Here is a 22,757-nt window from a genome sequence, read left to right on the forward strand (position 1 = left end):
CTTGTTTATTTATAGTTATAAATAAAATCCCATTGGAGCATGGAAAAACCTTTCACTGTTCATAAGTCAGTCATTGTTCTCTGCAGTTTTCAATGCAACAATCAGGCTCTCTGATCGTGCATCGTACGTTTCACATCAGGTATTCATATAATTTAATATATTTATAAGTAGGGAACGGAAGTTGATGACCTAAAAAATATAGGTATATGACATATAGAATATCCTAAAAAATTGAAAAAAATGACCATTAAATTTGTTAGTTTCAGGTTAAAAATTGAAATGAAAATGAAATTAAACAAAATGCAATCTTGCTTAAAAAAAGGGCACCAAATGATAGCACATGCACATTCAATTAAAATATGCAATGAGGATTTCCAATGGAAACAGGGTCTAGATATGGTATTTCCAGCCTCTCCTTATCTGTTCTTAAATCTGAGTTTACCCCAGACGGACACCTAGTGGTTTCTCCCTGCACAAAAAAGACTGTCACCAGTTCAGTTTCCTTTTGCTCGTAAATTGCAATCCTGCCAGATATATATAGGCATATATTTACCTTGGTGAAATGATTCAAGAATATTCCCAAAATTAAAGAAGTGACAAAATATGATGAAACAATATACCGAGTATTGAGAAAAATGACGATAAAATGCCGAAAATCGGGGAAAATGACCTAAAACCTGACAAATGCAAAAACATGCACTTTAAAATTACCTTTTTTGGGTTCTAGATGAAGTGTAATATTGTGTATATTTAATGGGCATCGTGTCCGAGATGTCAGGAAAAAGATGACATTTCATCAACTTCCGCTCCCTATTTATAAGTTGTTTTAAGCGAAATTCTCCATTTTTATTCTTTCCATATATGATATCAATATCACATTGCAAACAGTTATTAATGGTTTCAATGTCATTTGCTGGGGAAAAAAAGTTTCATATTACCTTAGATTCGAACATGCAAACTCAAGTATCAAAGTATTGCTTTAGACAGCACTCATGATTTTGAAACGTGGAAAGGTAATCATTTTACGGGAAACGTGAAAGTTGGTGTGTGTTGACAGACTGTAGCTACTCCCATATTAGCACTGACAACTAGGAAGCGTTCTTAATGATCACGTGGCTGCATGTTTTTCGCTAATAAATAACTGATTCTTTTCAACACATACACAAATACATCGTCGCTTCGGAACATCAAATTTTCATCTTTGCTGCTTTCAGATTACCAACATACGAAGTGGCATGCAATTCAAAAGGTTTTGCAGAAACCTCAGTTTTATAAATAAGGTTGGATGAAATTAGACAAAAAAAACCTTTCCTTCCGCTGGGCTCGAACTCGGGTTGCCCGCATGCTAGTACGACACGATAACCAACACTCCAAACGAGACAACACGAAACTCTTTCGCAAGTAGTCGACTGAAACGCAAGTTAATTTTCAGATTGCTAATTCCCAAGATATAACATGCCTAGGCAGATGTGTCTTGCATTTTCTGTACTTTTGTTATTTCAGTCGCTTTGGTCTCTCCCTAGGTTAATCACGGCAATAATGAGGAAAATTGTTTTTGACAAAGATGATAAACAGACACACAAGAATAATCACCCTCGCAAAAAAAAAAAAGCCAGAACTCCAGTCTGTAACCTTCGACGCGAGGTGTGTTTCTTGTTCTAACTGTTTTCGTTAGATTCATGGTATTTCGTGAGTTGATATGAATGAAGTAAATACTATAAATAAGACAAGTGGGTGGAAGGGACTGGAGAATCGTAGCTACGGAACCATTGAGAAGATATCCATCGCCTAGATAGAGAATCTCTATATCCCCTTGTGATAGAGAACTTATTAGAAGAATGAAAATACAGATTAAACGAACAAATTTGATGTGTATCCTTTCGTCAAAAGACCTAGGAAACAATATTATATACTTCTTCACTAATAGAAAAGAATAAAAACATTGTCCTTGGTGGGGAACGAACCTAGACCTCACTGATGAAGGCTCTGTACGCTAACCAACACTCTATCAATAACACCATGTGTTCATTTTTCCAGTCAGTCTGTTTCCTTCCTCAACACCTGAAGACGAAAATGCATGTTCATTTCTCTCATAATTGTTTCATTGTCTATTAATAGAAACCACGTATGTCACAAATAGACACATTCTTTATGTGAAAAATCCCATGTTTCGCACATCGTGTTTCTCCATTTACTGTTATTTGGAAATTCACTTGGAAGTTAAAACTTAGCTTTGTTTGTTTGTTTTCACGTGCATGTGTGTGAGAAGAATGGTGTGAACGTGTGTTCGATGTTTTTTTCTGGACATTATTTTCGTTCAAAGCATTAATATAATTGTAAAATATGGAATTTACTGTAATGCAAGGAGTGAAAATATAAACCCAGTCCGTCAGGTTCGTTCCCAAACAACATTAAATAATGGAACGTAACGTGGACCGAGTATTATTTAATGTCGAGAACACGAGACATTACGATCGACAATCTTCATCTCGTATTTCTCTTTGGCATCACTACTCAATTTACAGAGATGTATACCCGTGACTGGTATACAAGCCGCAGAATTGCAATGCTGGTTGGGTTGTCTAGTAACAAGGCGTTTGGTGGTCAGACATGGATGGCTTGCTTCAGTGCTTCTTCAATAAGGTCGTTACAACCCAGAAGTGTCCGTGACTGTACAAGATCCTTTAACTGTAACTTGTCTGGAAGATCGAGCTGTAAGTGGCAACTTTCTCTTGTTTTGAAGCTTTCAGCACGGTGTATACGACCAGACAGCTGGCGCCTGAACAGATAACAAGTCAGATAAGGAGGTGCCGGGCATATTCATTAAATATGTAATTAGAACTGAAGTTATTAATTAATTTGGATCACATTTATACGTCCTTGTTTTCGTTTTTAGGTCATTTTTTGATATTTTAAGGTCTTTTTATAGGTCTTTTTTTGGCAATTTATAGGCCTTCAACGTCCGAGCCCTATTTATATCTCTTCTGTTTTCTTCTTTTGGTTTCCCATTGGTGGCTCATTCATTTATCTTCTATTCTCGTCTGTTCCTCTTTTTGAATCTAGAATCTTTACTTCATTTCCTTTCACTGTTGACCTCTTCTTAAACATTTCTCACTTTTCTCTTTAACACTTTTGTTTATCATGGCGTAAACATGATGTAATTGTATCCATTTTGACCTCCTCTTTGGAAATTTCTCATGAGCGCACATCGAAAGTAACCTGTTCTCCCATCTCTTGCAGGTAGGAGCACGTTGCCTTGAAACCAGCGTGTGGGGAGCCTACTACAATGCGAATATCAACTTGAAGGACGTGAAAGATGAAGCATACAAGTCAACAATCAGGAGGGAGATTGAAGAAGCCATTATTGTGGCAGGCGATGGTTGCAAGAATGTTCTTTCTATACTCAGTGGACGAGAGAGACAAAACTGTCCTACTCCCTTATGAGATCATGCGAGTCTGTAACAATGCAGTCAATGATGGAGGATTCTCCATAAATTAAAGCAAGGGACTCTGGAATATGTGCCATTTACTGAGATTAATGCCAAGACTGATTTTTACTTCAGGAACAATTTGTTCATATTTTTGTATTAATACTGCTAGCATTGTCTTTTAAACAAACTTGAAACTGTTTTCCATTTTATTCTTGTTCAATTATAGTTCCCAAAATGAATCTCAGTGAACAAAAAAGATGTAAACTAACAATTTATTATTGAAAATGTTCCGTTTTGTATTTTCCAGTGTATGTTGGTACTCTTACTGCAAACTGGACCAAAATATATAGCCTACCCAATTATGAAGACGGTCAATTTTAATATTAATAACATTTCTCCCCCATAAATTTGCTATCATAAACTAATATATATATATATAGAGCCCTATACACACACACACACACAGGGTGAGTCACCTAAAATTACCACCGGAAATATTTCATGAACAACAATAAATATTGAAAAACTTCTTTCTCTGATATATAGGTATGAGGGGGTCTCATGAAATTAGTGGAAACAATACGTTCAACTACGTAAGGAAGTACGGCTTTCAACACAAACTTAGTTTTTTTAATGGAAACCCCATTTTATTTTCAGTTCATTTGAAAGTACGGAAAAAATCATTAAGAATGGCGTTTGTTGCATTGTAATACGTCAAGTAGTTCTCAAGTAATTGTAACGTGAAGTTGACGCTTGAAACAAACATTCTCACAAGTTGATTCGTGTGTCGTAACATACATATCCCCCTTTTGACGCCATTCGTGTATCGTAACAAACATGTTACTCTTCTGCATACTACGTGTTGTGCCTAGGAAAATTGTTACGTTCCAAGAACTGCGGGTTACAGTAAAGTGTGTATTTTGCACAGTGTCTCTCAAAAGTTTTAGGACAACGACATTTTAAACTAGGCAACCCAATTTACACAAGGCGTTGGTGGGTTGCGTGTAGAGCTAGGCTCAATTTCAGGGTTGCCACATGCACAATAGATATTTATAAAATACGCGAAAGAAATAAAAACAAGTATTATTGTATAAAGTATTAAAAATATCTCGTGTGACAAAATTCCTTCGCAAATAAAAAAAACAGGTTTTCTAGTATTTCATTGCTGATGATATATACAGAAAGGAAAAGAGGTGAAAGAAAACGAGAGGTGACAAAGGACAGGAGAAAGAGAAAGCGAAAGGAGAAGACGAAAAGTAGAGGAGAGAAGAAAGAGAGGATAGACGAGGAGAGAAGATGTAGTGAGGAGAATGGAAAAAGATTCTAGGAGAGATGAGCAAAGAAGAAAAAAGAGAAGAAAAACGAGACGTGAAGAGGGGAGTGGAGAGTAGAGTAAAGGAGAGAAAAAGAGAAGAACGAAAAGAGGAGGAGAAAAGTGCAGTCGAGTCGGAAATCTAACACTGGAGAGGAGATACGAGGAGTGGAGATGAGTGGGATGGAGATAAGATGCGAGAAAAGTAGGGAAGGCGGTGTGTGATAAAAGCAGAGCAGAAGGAGAGGAGAGAAGAAGGAGAAGGAGAAGAGAAGAACAGAAGAGACTGAAGAGAAGAGGTAGCTGCAGAAAATATCGTCTCAGCGTCAAGAATTGATGCATTGGTCAAATTGTCGACATGAAACATTCAATAACATTTTGAAATGTATTGGAGAATGTATTAGATCGGTGCGAAATACCTTTTGGCTTAGTTCAGAGCAAGATAAAATCTTCCATGTAAGATCTTTGATTTTACCTGCGATTATACCACTAAAAGCATGAATGTAATTTTAATATTTATAAGAATTATCCAATTTTTGTCCACTTCTCGGTTCGTTGAAATGGACATTTTGTAATTTAATATTTCCCCTCCCCCCCATCGTTAATTCCAAACTGAATTATTCCGTTTCAGACGGCGTGGACAATGAACACAATGGGATAGGTCTAAAACTTACGAAAATTTTCTGCCAACGGAAGGGTTTGAACCTACGACCATCAGATTGACAGTCCTGAACGGTAAACACTACCATATAAGCTTTCGCTCCTGAAAGTAAGTAGAAGGAGCTGACCAATGTGAAATGTAGATGCAACTCTTCTCCTACATGTAATGTGCAAACAATACTTGTTTGTAACAGAGAAAACGAAGGTAGTACGACTCGGCGAAAACATTTAATGGAGAATTGCACATGATGATAACTTTTCATTCGATATTTGCGGATGTATCCTTGCATTGAACTCGAGTGGTAAAAGGGGTAAAATTAGTACGTCCTGTATTGCACAAATATAAATAGTTATTTCATTAATATTTTTCAATGTCTTTGAAGCAGTACACAGTTATCGTTAGAGTATCATAATTCACGATCTTATACATGAAAATATCCCTTTGAACGTGTCAAATCATTTATTTGTTTATAAATTTCATATGCAGAACAATGTAGCCACTATACACTGCTATTACAAATAATGTTACCATGCTCTTGTTTATAATAAAAGGAGAATTAAAAAAGAAATACCTCCCAAGGAGGATCGAACGTGGGACCGCTAGCAAACCAATCGACAACTCTAACCACTACACCACGCCCTTACCTTCGATTGAAACAACAATTTTTAAGTATTCTGTCCCTCCAATATTGTAAATGTCGTTGGGTATACATGTAGTTGAACTTTTACTTTGATTTTGAATTGCTTTCTTGTAGTATAGCCCATATCTTCGAGAAATAATTTTCGAAGTGATGAAGAAAAACGAGAATATTGGTAGTTGTAAAATGCGAGTTATTTCTTCTAACTTATTATTGTGTTTATACATTATTAATAGAAAATATCTAGAGGCTTGAACGTTGCATGACGATATTCTTTTCCTGTGATACTGCAACGGACGAAATGCTTGTTTACTGACGCAAGTCTCGTGTTCAGAACAGTCTTATGAAATGTATTTGCTGTTCCGTAATGTAACACGAAATAATTACACCGTTTGCGAACTACCAAATCTGCGCAACGTTAGACGTAATCAGGCGGAAAATTTTATTCATAAAATCACTTCACATTTGACAGTATTAGTCAATAGAGTCTCGTGGGACATTGTGTTAAGGTGCTGGAGTAAATCCTTCTTATTTGTCTTCCTCGAAGAACAACAATTTTTAACGTAGAGCAACAGTCGTTCTGCTCTTTCTTATTTCTTTTAAATTCTTCCACATTCCGTTAATTAGGTTCAAAATAAATAAAAATATTGCTTGCATTTCTGTCATTGACGTAGACCAGGCCCGTACGCAGGATTTCTTTGAGGGAGGGGCCAGACCCATATATATATATATATATATATATATATATATATATATATATATATATATATATATATGAGAGAGAGATAGAGAGAGACAGATATTACAAAATAGTTCAAATAGTGCGAGCGCCTTTGAAAAGTCATGATAATTCTATGTTTAGAAAATAATATATTTATAAATTTAATTTTGCGTACTAGGAATTATTATTACAATAAAGAACATGTCTAATTGTGAGTTTAGAAAAAAAACAATAATAAAGAGACATTCTCGCATCACGATTGCAGTTCGAAAAAGTCGGGACAGGGATTGAAAGTAACGCACTATCCTGACTAAATCGGTGAATCTGACGTCTGCTAGCCTTGCATTATAAAACTAAAACCATCCAATATTGCAGCCTGAAGACTTTTGCGAAAGAAACAGATTAATTTATGTAAAAACAAAATTGAAAGTTTTACACATTTCTAAAATCAACATTTAAATATTTCAGGGTTCGAGGGGGGGGCATGGCCCCCATGCCCTCCTGGGTACTGGCCTGACGCAGACAGTGGGAGAGAAATTTTGGAGAATCTTTCTATTAAATTATTCCACCTTATGTTCAGATAGGTTTATTGACAATCGTGAACTTTTCGTTTAATAGATAATATTTGGTTTTAAACGACGGGAGAACATTGGTCTAATTTCCTTTCTTCCTCTTTTGAGAGAATATATACTTCTACAATAGCAATCGCGTTCGGAAACGGTGAAAAAATACTTGTTTTTCAAAGGCAAACAAGCTTGGTAGCGAACTTGCTCGCGTTCAAAGTGATTCACTCTATTCAAGGCCGCTTCTTATCGCAAAACACTGTCCGTCGATGCACAGTGTCTGCACCCAGCAAGTTACAAGTGACCAGAGTCGAATTTTAAAGAGAATCTGAAGAATGATAGATTTCATCAGAGGCGGCTAGGTGGGCACTAGCTCAACATGCAATAGTTTAAGTGATAATTTCTGACAAACAAGAAACCTTATTGAATAATTATTGGGATAGTAATACTTGTATCCGCTTTTTTTTTAACAATGTAAGCTCAAAGACAATCTGTATTCTATTTGTTTATATTGGCAACTTGGTCAACCGGAGGTTATTATAAGGAACTATTTCGTAGATGTTCATGTAACCGTTATAAAATTTCAAATAAAATATATTCACAAGCTTAGATATACTAACAACGAAGAAATAAATTCAGAGTGAAATTTCAAATGCATGTGTATAGAGTAATTCTAGAAGTACAGAGCTATATCAGAGTATTGGACTTCTTTTTGCAGAATAACGTTTACAATATTGACGCGACAGAATAATTAAAAACTGTTGCTCCAACGGTAACAAAGGGCGTAGTGTATTGGTTAGAGTTCTTGAAAGCATTGATGGCGGTCCCAGGTTCGATCCTCCATACTAGGTGTTCTTCTTCTTTTTTTTTAAATTCCCTTCTATTAAACAAGAGCATGGTAACATTATTTGTAATAGCAGTGTATAGTGGCTACATTGTTCTGCATATGAAATTTATAAACAAATAAATGATTTGACACGTTCAAAGGGATATTTTCATGTATAAGATCGTGAATTATGATACTCTAACGATAACTGTGTACTGCTTCAAAGACATTGAAAAATATTAATGAAATAACTATTTATATTTGTGCAATACAGGACGTACTAATTTTACCCCTTTTACCACTCGAGTTCAATGCAAGGATACATCCGCAAATATCGAATGAAAAGTTATCATCATGTGCAATTCTCCATTAAATGTTTTCGCCAAGTCGTACTACCTTCGTTTTCTCTGTTACAAACAAGTATTGTTTGCACATTACATGTAGGAGGAGAGTTGCATCTACATTTCACATTGGTCAGCTCCTTCTACTTACTTTCAGGAGCGAAAGCTTATATGGTAGTGTTTACCGTTCAGGACTGTCAATCTGATGGTCGTAGGTTCAAACCCTTCCGTTGGCAGAAAATTTTCGTAAGTTTTAGACCTATCCCATTGTGTTCATTGTCCACGCCGTCTGAAACGGAATAATTCAGTTTGGAATTAACGATGGGGGGGAGGGGAAATATTAAATTACAAAATCTCCATTTCAACGAACCGAGAAGTGGACAAAAATTGGATAATTCTTATAAATATTAAAATTACATTCATGCTTTTAGTGGTATAATCGCAGGTAAAATCAAAGATCTTACATGGAAGATTTTATCTTGCTCTGAACTAAGCCAAAAGGTATTTCGCACCGATCTAATACATTCTCCAATACATTTCAAAATGTTATTGAATGTTTCATGTCGATAATAGGGATGGCCAGATCCGGATCCTTGCGGATCCGAAATCCGAATCCGGTTGGTTCCGGATCCCTAAAATTTTTCTGATCCGGATCCGGTCCTTTCGGATCCGGATCCAGAACTTTCGGATCCGGATCCAGAACTTTCGGATCCGCATCCAGAATTTTCGGATCCGGATCCAAAACTTTCGGATCCGGAACTTTCAGATCCGGATCAGGTACTTTTGGATCCGAATCCGGAATTTTCGGATCCGGATCCGTTTTGCAATCCCACATGCGCTTCTTTGGAAAGTAAGAATGTGCTTATAACATATTGTTACCTGCTAATATACATATATATATAATATACATACACACACACACACACACACACACACATATATATATATAGTGTGTGTGTGCGCGTGAGCGATTTGTAATTAATTAATACACTTACTAGGGAGGTCTAAGTCTCCCCCTCCGATTTCCATGAAACTTGGCAGGTGTATAGAGGCCCCCATCAAAAGTCAAGATGAGGAGAAATTGAAGTGGGGATCTGACCCCGAAACCACGTAAATATGGCATAGGAAGAAACAGGGGGCATAGGGCCTCTCTATACACCTGTCAAATTTCATGGGAATGGGAGGGGGACACAGGCGTCAGATGATTCCCACGTCAATTTGTCCTCATCTTGATATTTGAGGTGGGTTTTGCCCCCTAAAACAGTATTTTAGCCGAAACAAAAAAACATGTATTTCTTCCTTTGGGCCCCTCTATACACCTGCCAAGTTTCATGAAAATCGGAGGGGGACACAGGGGTCAGATCCTTACTTCAATTTGTCCTCATCTTGACATTTGAGGGGATTTTGCCCCCTGAAACAGTTTTTAGCTGAAACAAAAAAACACGTATTTCTTCATTTGGGCCCCTCTATACACCTGCCACGTTTCGTGGAAATCTAAGGGGGACACAGGGGTCAGATCCCCACTTCAATTTGTCCTCATCTTGACAATTCAGTGGGTTTCGCCCTGTAAAACCGTTTTTTAGCTGAAACAAAAAAAACACGTATTTCTTCCTTTGGGCCCCACTATACACCTGCCAAGTTTCATGGAAATCTGAGGGGGACACATAAATCAAATGCCCACTTAAATTTGTCCTCATATTGACATTTCAGGGGGGGTTGCCCCCTAAAACAGGTTTTTAGCCGAAACCAAAAAAACACGTATTTCTTCATTTGGGCCCGTTTATACACACACGTACCAAGTATCATGGAAATCGGAGGGGGACACAGGGGTCCGATCCTCACTTCAATTTGTCCTCATCTTGACATTTGAGGGGGTTTTGCCCCCTAAAACAGTTTTTTAGCTGAAACAAAAAAACACGTATTTCTTCATTTGGGCCCGTTTATACACACACCTGCCAAGTATCATGGAAATCGGAGGGGGACACAGGGTCAGATCCTCACTTCAATTTGTCCTCATCTTGACATTTGAGGGGGTTTTGCCCCCTAAAACCGTTTTTTATCTGAAACAAAAAAACACGTATTTCTTCCATTGGGCCCCACTATACACCTGCCAAGTTTCATGGAAATCGGAAGGACACAGGGGCCAGATCCCCACTTCAATTTGTCCTCATCTTGACATTTGAGGGGGTTTTGCCCCCTAAAACCGTTTTTTATCTGAAACAAAAAAAACACGTATTTCTTCCATTGGGCCCCACTATACACCTGCCAAGTTTCATGGAAATCGGAAGGACACAGGGGCCAGATCCCCACTTCAATTTGTCCTCATCTTGACATTTGAGGGGGTTTTGCTCCCTAAAACCGTTTTTTAGCTGAAACAATAAAACACCTAATTCTTCCTTTGGGCCCCACTATACTGCCAAGTTTCAATGAAATCGGAGGGGGACACTTAGATAACCTCCCTTGTTAGTCTTACACTTTGTAATTATTTAACACTGCATATATTATAATATTTTATTTTAATTTGTAAAACTGTAACTGTAGAACAATTGTATAATTTTTGTATAACATTTCTATCTTGTTATATGTGTTAAAGGTTTCATCTTGGAATGGAATGTCTCACATTTATGTGTGTTTTCATTTCCAATACATTCGAATGAATACATATTCATTTCAATGGCATTTACAAAATCACCTCGGACATTTGTGCACGAGTGTGTTAGCCGATGCGTAGCAAAGTATTTTAGGAACAACACTTGAAAAAAATTCTTGTAGGACTAACGAAAAATTTCTTTGTAATTGAAGATCATAATACCTTTCAAGGTGTGGTAATATTATAATGGGATATAGATACGAAACTCTCGGATCCGGATCCGGATTATAAATTATAAATTCAGCGCTACACAACACAAATTCGAAGGCATACGTCATTTCATGATATAAATGCATTCTTTTTCTCGCATTCAACAGGTTGTTCTTACATCGGTACAGTACATGTTCAAGTAAGACAGTGATAACGAAACTAAAGGCATGTTCTGACAAGAATACGAGAAACGGGTTACGTCACCATAAATGTCTTGTAACTTAGCCTCCCCTCCCTCCCCCCCAAACAAGTATTTAGAAAACATACTGTGTGGAACACATACTACAATACAAGCTTAATATAGACAGTGCAGACTGCAGTTTATAGCAAAAAATGAAAATGTACTCACGGCATACAGAGCAGTCGTTGGAAAATTGCATGTCCAGATGAACACAATTAAATTTTTATCTTAGCTGTTTACTTTTCTATTTATTCCCAAGCTCTTAGAATATGGATCAGGAAATGGACACAGTGTAAAACTACCATGTACATACACACTACGTTCATTGTTAACAGCGTCAAATAAAACGTTTCGAAGCGATAATGCCATTATGCCACCACGTAGCACACCGTACGTACCGAACTAAGTTAGAAACAAACAAGGGCAAGGGAATTGTGGGTAATTCAGTTGGTAGAAAAACGTCACAGGAACGCAGGGCAGTGTTGAACAGTAAGAATCTGGTAAGGTTGAAGAGTAGGGACATTTTAAAATAGGTGACAATTGTTACTAAGCTAAAAATCCGTTTTCAGGAATTTTATGTGTTATGTGCATGGACGTAAATAACACCCGCGCCGTGCGAGGGGGGGCACGGGGTTCGGGGCCGCAGTGAGAATGATAAATTAAGAAAGTTAACAAAAGTTTTCCTTTCGATGTTAAAACATATTTTCAACCAAACATATTTTATTTTTACAACTGCAAACAGAAAATATTAATCACTAGAAAAGTAGAAAGTGAATTATCAGATTAGAAGAAAACCTTCATTAGACGAATAGTTCTAGCCAATGATTACGAAGCCGAAGGGTAGTCGACAGGCAAGAAAATTGCGCTTTACTACCCTGCTTTAGATATTCTAGTAAATCAAGTAAACAATAGATTTCAGAGCATGAAACAAATTAAAGAAAGCTTCATCCACTGCCCTAACGAAAAACAAACAAACAGTGGAAGCCGCTACTAATTTCTGGGATAAATATGAAGAAAATGTATCTTGCACAGAAATAGTTTGTTTTCGGGATGTAGTACCAACTGAAATCAAAAGATTAAACAGTCGAACATCAGCAAAGTTGCAGAATTCCTCTTGATAGAAAACAAAATTCTGGCTAGTAGCATTCCTGACGTATGCACTGCTTATATGCTGTATTTGGCCCTTCCTGTGATGTCTTCATCAGCTGAGAGGTCGATTTCTAAGCTAAAATTAATCAAAAATTACTTGAGAAGCAATGACAAGAGTGACAGTGAGTGGACTGGCGCTGTTAGACATCGAAAGCAATTGGGCTCGAAAACTGGACTTGACGAAACTAGAACAAGAATTTGCTTCCATCAAAAAACGCAGAGGACTTGTAATAACAATATCGTAATTTTTGTAGTAACAGTGAATTCTCATAGGATAATTATAGTATGTAATCTTTAATAGGTTGTCTGTTGTCTTAACGTTCCGTACCAGTTTTTATATTCACTCGAATTACATGAATGTATTTTCATATTTGTATATACGTAATATAAATGTAGGCGTGAATTAATACCTTAGTATTTTTAAAAATTAATAAAAAAAAAGAAGTAGGGGCGCACAGCTGAAAGTTGCGGTGGGGGGGGGGGGGGCACAGAGAATGTTAGTTACGCTACTGGTTCTGTGAATAATATTTTTGGACAAAACGTATTTTTAGCACCTGAGTAAAGGTTTAGCTTGCGTCAGGGGCGGCGATATCTTTTTAACAGTAAAGCCATGACATTCGATACCCTCACTAAAACTGCACAAGCGAAACCGGTTATAGAACTACAGTAACAATTTGAAAGTGGAGTCTAGTCATAAAATAGTACCAATATAAGTGTATGTTTCATGAAGTATTGTGTAGACTATGGCTTTTCTCATCACAGCATTGACGAAACATTAAAAATTGCATAGGAACCCGTTGCCTACGCAGCACAGAGCAGGCCCTAGGGAGGGGCAAGTCGGGCACTCTCCTGACCCCGTGACACATAAAATAATTGTGTACGGTTTATTGTTAGTTTATAGGACTCTGGTGTTTTCAATTAAGTAACTAATCTGACTTACCTGATTTCATTGTTTGTCCAGAATTACTAAAATCATGTTCTAAAAAGTATTACATAAAAATCATATTCAAACATTTCAATCAATAATAGTTCATTGTATGCGCTTATGTTCTGGTACCTAAAAAGACCAGAACGTCTTTTCCAAGGAATATCGGTTCCCACCATTTCATTTCCTCTATTTGGTTCAAAGAATACATATAAAAACATTCCTGCAAGTTACAATGTAATCCGCAGGATCTGGTACCGGGGTTGTTCGGTAAACCAGAACAAACCCGGTTTACAAAGTTTGTCAATTTGATACTTATTTTGTGGTGGTTTCCTTAGGTACGTAGTGTGTGTTTCAGTGCGTCTATTTGACTGAGATAGTTTTAGGAGTTGAGTGGGTGGATGTGACGTTGCGTGGACGTGTTCTCATGTTGTATTGTTGTTTGGTGAGTTTATGTGTGAGTAAGTGAAGGGCGAGTGAAAATTATTTGATTATTGAAGGTAATGAAGGCAGGAAGAAGAAGTCAATCAAGTGGGAGGGAAGGCGAAGAGGGACAATTACGCACCAGACATGCATTTATTCCAATATCGTCGGAATGAGCAATGCTACTAAAAAGATCTCCACCAGAAATGAAGAGTATGAATTTCTCCCCATGTGGCAAGTGGAAGCGGTTTCCTAAGTTGATTATTAAGCCTTATACGATTTTTGAAAAATATGATGAATTAGTATTTACCGAATCCCATGTATTCCTTATGGGACATCAACTTCAACTTCAAGTTACGGCTCATCAAATGGGAGTTTCGACTTTTCCTACTACCATGACATACTTCAACGTGTCCTTTTTCCGTCCATGTACGTTTCTACGTCATCGGATGTTTGATATTCCCGAGAGAACGAATACAATAATGGTCCCATAAGCCTAGTGCATTTCTCCTTGCCTCCTACGGCCATCCTGGCAGTGTTGCCAAACCTGATGTGCATAATAGAGCTAATTTCACCATTAATATAGCTAAAGAGGACTTTCAAGGAGCTAGATTAACGAAGGCTGCATAAAGTGCCTACTAGGGTAATTTTAGTTGTCAGAGGGATGGGGGTGCTGCTATTACCGTTAGCTTTAAAGTGATGGCAATTTATTCTTAATTTTCACCGCCTAGATTTCGCGGCATCACCCATCTCAATAATCCAATGATGTTAATATAAAATCGAAAATAAAGGGTTCCCGGATAACAAAATTGTCATTTTCATCTTAGCCACAGCGCTATATACAAAAATACATGGGGAGGAATGAAGAGGTGGGTGACGCAGCCTATATAACAATATCACGTCACGTGCAAAATGTACACTCATGGCAAAAGTTGGTATTTATGGGCCGGAGCAAGTGGTGGCATCATAGTGGGGCAGAGGGCGGGTGCCACAGTTTACAGTCAAACGAGTGCACGAAAGAGCCAGATCTGGCTCCAAAAGAACGAAGCTGACAACAGTGATCAGCAGCTGCCCCAGCGAGAAAGACCTAGGGGAAATTGTCCCTCCTTGCCTTAAGTATGAAGTATGATAGTAGTGTCAGACAGGGGCACCGACTTGTCAAAATTATTGGGGGGGCTCTGATCACTGAAATAAATTAATGAATGACTCACTCCCTCCCCTTTTTAAAATAAAAATTACGTCTTCGTATAGCAGTTTTTAAGCAGCTATTATATTCCTCATGCAAATGAAATGTAACATGAAAAACTTTTAGAAAATGTTTCAAAGTATTTTTATGTCTTTTGTGTCTGCTCATTTGTTTTTTTAGATAACAATTAACATTTTTATTGAAAAGTATGTATTTACATTAAGAGGCCAACCTAACAGTTTTATGCAGGCCTCGGTAGCCGAGCGTGTTGGGTGGTCGTCTCAACTCGCTTTCATCCGGAGGTCTCTGGTTCGAGTCCCGGCGAGGGCATGGGTGTGTTTTAATGTCCGCAACAGACTTGTAAAGAAAGGACATGTGACAGGTGCAAAGAATCTTAGTGTTGACGTACCCATAAAAATAACGAATATTTAACAGTTTTATTTCATTATTTACATAAATGCTAACACAAATCGCATGAAAATAGTTTTACTTTTTTGTTCTTGCTACAATATTTTACTTTTTAAATTTAATTTTGCAATAATAAATAAACACATAGCACGCCGTGCTTTAGCAATAATGCCTTTGATCATAGCCGTTCCCGCTTTCGCAATACAGACTTTTCATAAGCTTTCCTTGCGTACTTTACTGCAAGCTAGTGTTAAATAAACTCAAAGACTTTAGAATTATTTTCCCCTTATTCTTTGGACTAGAGGAAGAGATTTCGAGGATAACTAAATATCGTACATATCAATATTGCCTGAAAGTTGTGTTTACGACCTCAAATTGTTCACTAAACAACATATTGGTATAATTGTCATATCAGTCGGTAACGCGTCTGACTACCATGCTAAAGGTCCCGGGTTCGATCCCCGGCAAGTTCAAATCCAGGAACTTCTCTAACGTTGGAAGCGGCCCCGGCGCCCACCAGCGTCGAATGACATGGGTACCTGGGGGAAACCCTTTGGGGGGGGGGGTAAAGGCGGTCAGGGGCGTGATGCTGATCACATCACCGCACTCACGACCGGATCAAGAAAGTGTGGGGCGTTACCCCCACACCCCCTATACGCCTTCATGGCGTGGTGCTAAGCACAGGGGAGCACTTTACCTTTACCTTTTTTTTTTACCTTTTTACCTCGTTATTTAGAAACTCTTTTTAGTAAAAATGTTAACAATACTCATAATTATATACTTAGTATATAGTAATAAGTCATGTGTTTTGCAGTCTCCGTTCATAGCGCCCCCCAAAGTTGATGGTCTAGAACATTTCAAATGTGAATTTAAAGTTAAGTTCATGTGGCACAATACAGAGTAAACTTTACAAGAGAAGCAAAATAATACATTAGATCCTCATAAGCAAAATTATTTGACGGACTCTGCCCCAACATCATTAACATTGGAGGTGGGGCTCGAGCCCCCCAAGTCCCATGGAGTCGGCGCCTATGGTGTCAGATATGAGGGGGATATATGTTGTGTGAGTGTTTTGAGGAAGGGGGAATGTTATTCTATTTATTTAGTTTCCTTGGTAGATAAAATTTAGCATATTGAAGGGGAAAAATTGGCAAAAAGTGCCCACGCCCCCTCCTCCAATCGCCGCCACTGAAGCTAGGGTTCTCAGGTTGAAATTAGGGTCTGGGTTTGGGTGTTTTTGTGAGTGTGTCTTCATCAATTTTTGGGGCTCCCCGATGGCGCAGTGGTAGCATCGTTGCCTTGTAATCAAGGGGTCCCGAGTTCGATACCCGGTGGAGGCACATAGTGGTTCGGATCCACTTTAAACTGTAGGTCCAGTCCCGATTAGCCTCATCGTCGCGATTAGCCTACAGTGGCAGAAAAGCGACGCTAAATGACAAAAAAATGTTTAATTATTAAAGGAAGTCAATAAAATATTATTTTCCGGAAGCCTGTTGGGGAGTGGGGGTGTTTGTACAGCATAATTTATGTTGCTCAAAACACTGAAACTGGCGTAGAGTGCCAATGAGTAAGGTACTTCAGAAACAGTTTTCAAGGACGCGAAGAAAAATTAAAACACCGCTGTGCAGCCTAAATTTAAAAAAACAACACGTCTTTACACAAAAGTCACAAAAATTCAAAACTTATTATTTTTTTTCAGAAAAAAAAACATTATTTGTACCTTACATAAGTGACTCATGTATAGAAATGTAATTTATAAATAACAAAATTCATGCTTTCTGCTTTTCCACCATATTCCAGGACATTAGTGCGCCCCGAAAAAAAACTTTTCGGGACACCGGGGAAAATGATACCATTCCGGGACTGTCCCGAAAAATCCGGAACGTTTAGCAAACCTAAACTTCCCCAATTTTCATCTAAAATTTTGTTTTTTCGTTCATGCATCCCCATTAGCTTCTTTCGGATTCCCCTTGGTCAGAGTAACTTGGTACAGAAAAAAAGACAGTTTCGTTCCCGCGTTACGAATATTAGAGCGCTTTCTACCTAGTACATGACAGAACTCACGTCCTCCTACGTCACAACCTGCTCCCTCTCTTCCTCCACGTGTTTCTGAATGCAATCACACCTGACTGTAACCTCACTGCCCGCGTGACCTTTCCTTTACTCGCTTCAAGAAAATAAGAAAACAAAGCTCTTATGAAATCATCTGGGTTGAAGTCGTATATAATCGGATTCCAAGTCACGTACGACCACTCGCATTACAAGTTCAAGAGAAATGACACATTCGTCGAGTTTTGGGTACTAAACACTGTTGCCAGCCACTTCCGCGTAAAAAAATGTATCATTCACCAATTGTTCCACCAACTGTGCATTGTCGAATATGCTTTTACAAGGCGGCCTTTCTAAATTCAAGTATAATTCCCGGTTATCAAGCCGAACTTTCCAAAAATTCAAGGGTACAAGCAGATCTTTTCTTTTCTATTTCAAACTTACATATTTCCACCTCTCACAACCCCACACACAAACACAAATATATTAACAATATAAATGGTCTGTGCAATTCCAATGTAACAAAAAATTCTAATTCAATTCAATTAGACGCTATATATATTTGACAAGTCCTTTCCCCCTTGGACCAATATTTATTGTTGTTAATTTCATTTCTTATTCTACAAATGTTTATTGTTATCAATCTTAATCTCTATTATTCATTTTGTGATTCTTGTGGTATGTGATATTTAAACCTATCACTGATAATGTCAGGATAGTGACTGACCTTTATGTACTACATATCTTGTATAAGCTGTTGCCATGGGAATTACGATTGTGTTTTGTCTTTACTTTTAGTTCGGGCTTCAACGTTTAGTTTAGTTACGTAAAGGCTCACCAAGTAAATACGGGAAATGAACGTGTGGACGTATATACCAAAGCTGCCCGATCATCGGAATCTACCTCACTTGCGAGACTTCCATACACGGATCTTCCCCAAAGAGTTAAATATAAACTTCAAGATAAATGGAAACAGTGGTGGATGGAAGAATTTCAATCCGCGGGCAATACATATAAATGGTTTCCAGAACATTCACAAAATAAACCTTGGTACTACTCATATAATGTTCCAAGATCAGTTATTATTTTTATAATACGTCTACGTACAGGTCATGTTCGCACTAATGATCATTTAGCATGATTACATATTACAACAAAACAAGCCTGCACATGTGGAGAAGTTAATCAAGATGCCACACATCTTTTTTTACAATGTTATAATTTCGACAGAGAACGAGATAAATTATATAATGGTTTGCGTCGCCATGGAGTTCCATTCCCTACATCTCTAATTGCCCTGCTCACGGATCCCATTTCTCCCACTATATGGCTTCATTATGGATATGCAAGAATATGTAATTTGACGATCTAGAGTCGTTTTCACGTTCAGAAGAGACAACGGCGCTTATGGAGAAACCGCACAGTGTTGCCAATACAGCGCCAGCTCATGTCGCCGGGAAATGATGACCTTCCTTCACAATGAAGGTGTTACATATTTTGTATATATAATGATAATTATATGTAATTATTAATATTAATATTATACTGTGAACGTTACAGTTACCCTTTTTACTATGATCCATTGCGATCACTACACACGCGAGTGTAATGCACGAATATGACACTTCAGAAATCATTTAAAAAAGTAAAAATCACTGAGAGCTCACACAACTGAAAACACTTTTTCGGGAGAGGGAAAAAGTCTAAACAGACCAAAGCAGATCTCTCACTCAAGTAAGGGGACCCTGGCACATGGGTTAGAGTCAAGTTGCAACCCAAACAAACAAATGAGTTATGGCCCACGTGAACTGATAAGACGCGAATGACTCAAGCAAGGCATGTCATATTTCTATCTTGAAGCCCCATATTTTGTCACGTGTTGGAAAGCCTTTCAAAAGTTAATATGGTGTCTATGAATTTATGTGTACGTTGGAAACTGAAAGGTGATCTTCATTTCAGCATTAATGTCGACAGTAATGTAAACGAAAACAACGTGTATTTGCGACAGCACTAATGTTGCTCACAACAGCAGCATTGGAAATAATTGTCAATTATTAAATGTAAGTAATTTCAATTCTATTATAACAAACTGCATGAAGTTCATATTTTTATTGAATGGAAATAAAATAACAACTGGAAAACTTTGTGGTGATAGCCGGAATGCTGCGGTGAGTCGGCTCAAGATGGCCAGACAATGTCTCCTTACTTCGCGCGCGGTTCGGGTTAAAAACAAACTCCAAATGCATGGAAGTAATATTTCTGGGAACCTTTGAGTGGTTATAAAAAATAATTTCATTATTTTCTCCACAACTTTGTCGCTGGAAGTTTTTACTTGGAATTACAGAACAAAAAATGGCCAGCGACGACATTTTCTACTGCACGAATATAAAAAATCTCCACATACTTTATTTGAATATTTTTTAATGCAAATATGCTTTAAAGTATTGATAAATTCTGAGTACCACCGTCACCTATGACAATTAAAAAACAGTGTCAATTTTTTTCATAATGAAAGCTTCAATTTTACGGCATGTTTCAACGTTAGGAATGAAAACAATGTAAAAATTGTGTTTTCACAGAAAATTTGCGTTTTTAATTTATCTAAAATTATGTAAGCAAGTTACCACTTTTTTGTGTTCACCATCGTATTCTCTACAAAATTTCCTGCAAAACTGTAGGTACCGATTTTACTTAAGCTAAATTTGTAAATCCAGAAATTTGACAACAGCGCGCTCGTATTTCCCATAAGAAAAGCATTGCCCATAAGAGCCCATTGTGTCTTCTGAACGTGAAAACGACTCTAGCAAACAGTATATATACATGTTTTTTTTTCTTGTGAAAAATAAGTGCATTGCATAGTGAACTAAATATATTTTGCAAACAACTCAGAAAGATGACTAAAATCGACTAATAGTTTATAGGGTCAGAAAAAAAGAAGAAGAAGAAATTAGTTTGGGCTCTGAGTTTTAAAGAGTGATCAAGCTGAATTATAATATGATGTTCTTCCTTTGAAATTCCAATGGAACTTCGCACATAACTATTTTTATTTTGCTAAGAAGTAAAATATATTTTTTTCCTTAGTGGAAACTTGATATTACCCAATCAAGAGAGATATTACCCAATACCCTGAGAGGCATTACGTGAATGCTACGAGTCTTCATGTGATTAGTTTTATTGTGTTTTAGTTAAATAATATCATTCTTTTGCTGAAAGAACGTGTCATATTTAAAATATTTAATTTAAGGTGCAGAGTTTACATTTGCCATTTCACATACTTAGGCTATGTCCAAACGGTACGAAGTACAGACAAGGATTATATATATGAAGATAACCCAGCCCGATAAGCCATAGCGAACGCGGAGATCACTAAGAGGAAACGGAAGTTCCTATACGACATTTCTGTTGGAGACGGAAGTTGCTAGCGCCATCTAACCGCTTGGACGAAAACTAACAGCCCTAAACTGATGGACAATTAATGGGATCTGCCCTGCCAAGGTTGCCATTAGTCCATGATCAGAGGACGATCGTATAAATTCAAGGGATCACATTATAAAGTATATTTGTATTCCATTTTGTGTATTACTGCGTTACGTTGTGTATATTCAAGCACTTGCAACTTTTTAATAAAGCTGTTGTATAAATTCTATACTTTCATGGAAGGTTGTGACGCATTTCTCTACTCTCAAAGTTGGTTATTGACTAACCTGTGATAACGCACCGGAGAGCAAGGACAGACTTTTTGTTATAAGTACATTTCGATTTAGTGCGGCTATATTTTACTTTCTGAACTAAAATTTGGGTTCATTGTGGAGAATTTTAAAGCTTCTGCGATTCCCCTTATGCTATTCTTGGTATGTTTAGGAAATCAGTGGTTATTGGTTTTGTGATTAAGCCCTGTGCTGTGAAAGATGTGTTATGTCAAGCATAGTATAGATGAGACTAGGAATTGGGTATTCGTGTTTAACTAAGTAACGAGAAGGTTTAATATATGGTATAGAATTCGACGTCAGTGAGGAAGACGTAGTGGATGGCAGTCAATCATACATTCCTATCATTAGTGCAAAACGAATGAAGAAAAAGATTTGGAAAAGTGATGGATCGTTTCAGCTACGAAATACTAAACTAGTGTGTTTGACTTTCCAAGGTAGACATCTCCCAGAAAAGGTAGCCATAAATAGCAGCATATATGAAGTAACACCCCGACAGAAAACAGTTATTCAATGTAGAAACTGTTTCAGATTCGCTCACACGGCCAACCAATGTCGTTCACAGTCTAAATGCGCTACCTGTGGAGCTATTAAACACGGAGATTCATGTAATCTCCCTGCCAAGTGTTCGAATTGCCAGGGGTCCCATTCAGCCCTTGATAAAAATTGCCCAATGTGGCACAAAGAGCGTCAAATCCAGGAACGTATGGCTCTAAATAATTTATCATACCGTGAAGCTAAACAAATGATAGAAGGGACTTATATTCCACAACCTAGCATAGAGGAAATTTTGAAGCCCACAATTAATTTTAAAGAGTTTCCACCTATTCAACAATATTCCAGATCACCACCCACTGACTTAAAAAATAAAAGCTCACAAGAACAATCATCTACTAACACAAAAACCATTACAACTGTGGAGCCCATTTTCAATAATATAGGAAGACAACAATTTTCTTTGGAACACGACACAGTGGACCCAAAAGTAATTCCACATCCAGACATAGTTGAGATACCTAATATTGCACACACAAAAAACAATGAACCTACAAAGCACAAAAGAAAATATCATAACAAGGCGAGACATATGGTTCCCAATAATCCAGATCACATAACATCAAAAGCAGAAAGCTCCTCAACGGAGTCTGATATTACTCCTTCCTCGTCTATAGGGAAAAATATCTTCCCTTCTGCTAATTCTACGAACAATCGACATTCTGAATGGTCGACAAAAATCATTGATCAACCTCCCTCATCTATCGGTAATATTCACGAAGTTTACACCTCACTTCTCAAAACAATACCACTCCTATGGTCAACTCTAGTTGAACTCAAAGAGTTACATCAACAAAAACAGCTTTTACAACATATCAATGA

The 22,757-nt window shown here is 37.5% G+C and overlaps 1 protein-coding gene across 1 annotated transcript in view; it reads left to right on the forward strand.

Moving 5' to 3' along the window:
• The window catches only part of LOC145981602 (formimidoyltransferase-cyclodeaminase-like), a 92,766-nt gene extending 88,982 nt beyond the window's left edge, over positions 1 to 3,784 (forward strand). The window contains exon 10 of the mRNA XM_083114964.1: positions 3,241 to 3,784. Coding sequence (XP_082971090.1) covers positions 3,241 to 3,444 — 204 coding nt within the window. The 3' untranslated portion in view covers positions 3,445 to 3,784. The remainder of the gene's footprint in view (positions 1 to 3,240) is intronic.
• The last annotated feature ends 18,973 nt before the right edge of the window (positions 3,785 to 22,757 follow it).

This window comes from Lepisma saccharinum, chromosome 29 (genome assembly GCF_977018435.1).
Source record: "Lepisma saccharinum chromosome 29, izLepSacc3.1, whole genome shotgun sequence".
In the NCBI taxonomy this organism is placed as follows: Eukaryota; Metazoa; Arthropoda; class Insecta; order Zygentoma; family Lepismatidae; genus Lepisma; species Lepisma saccharinum.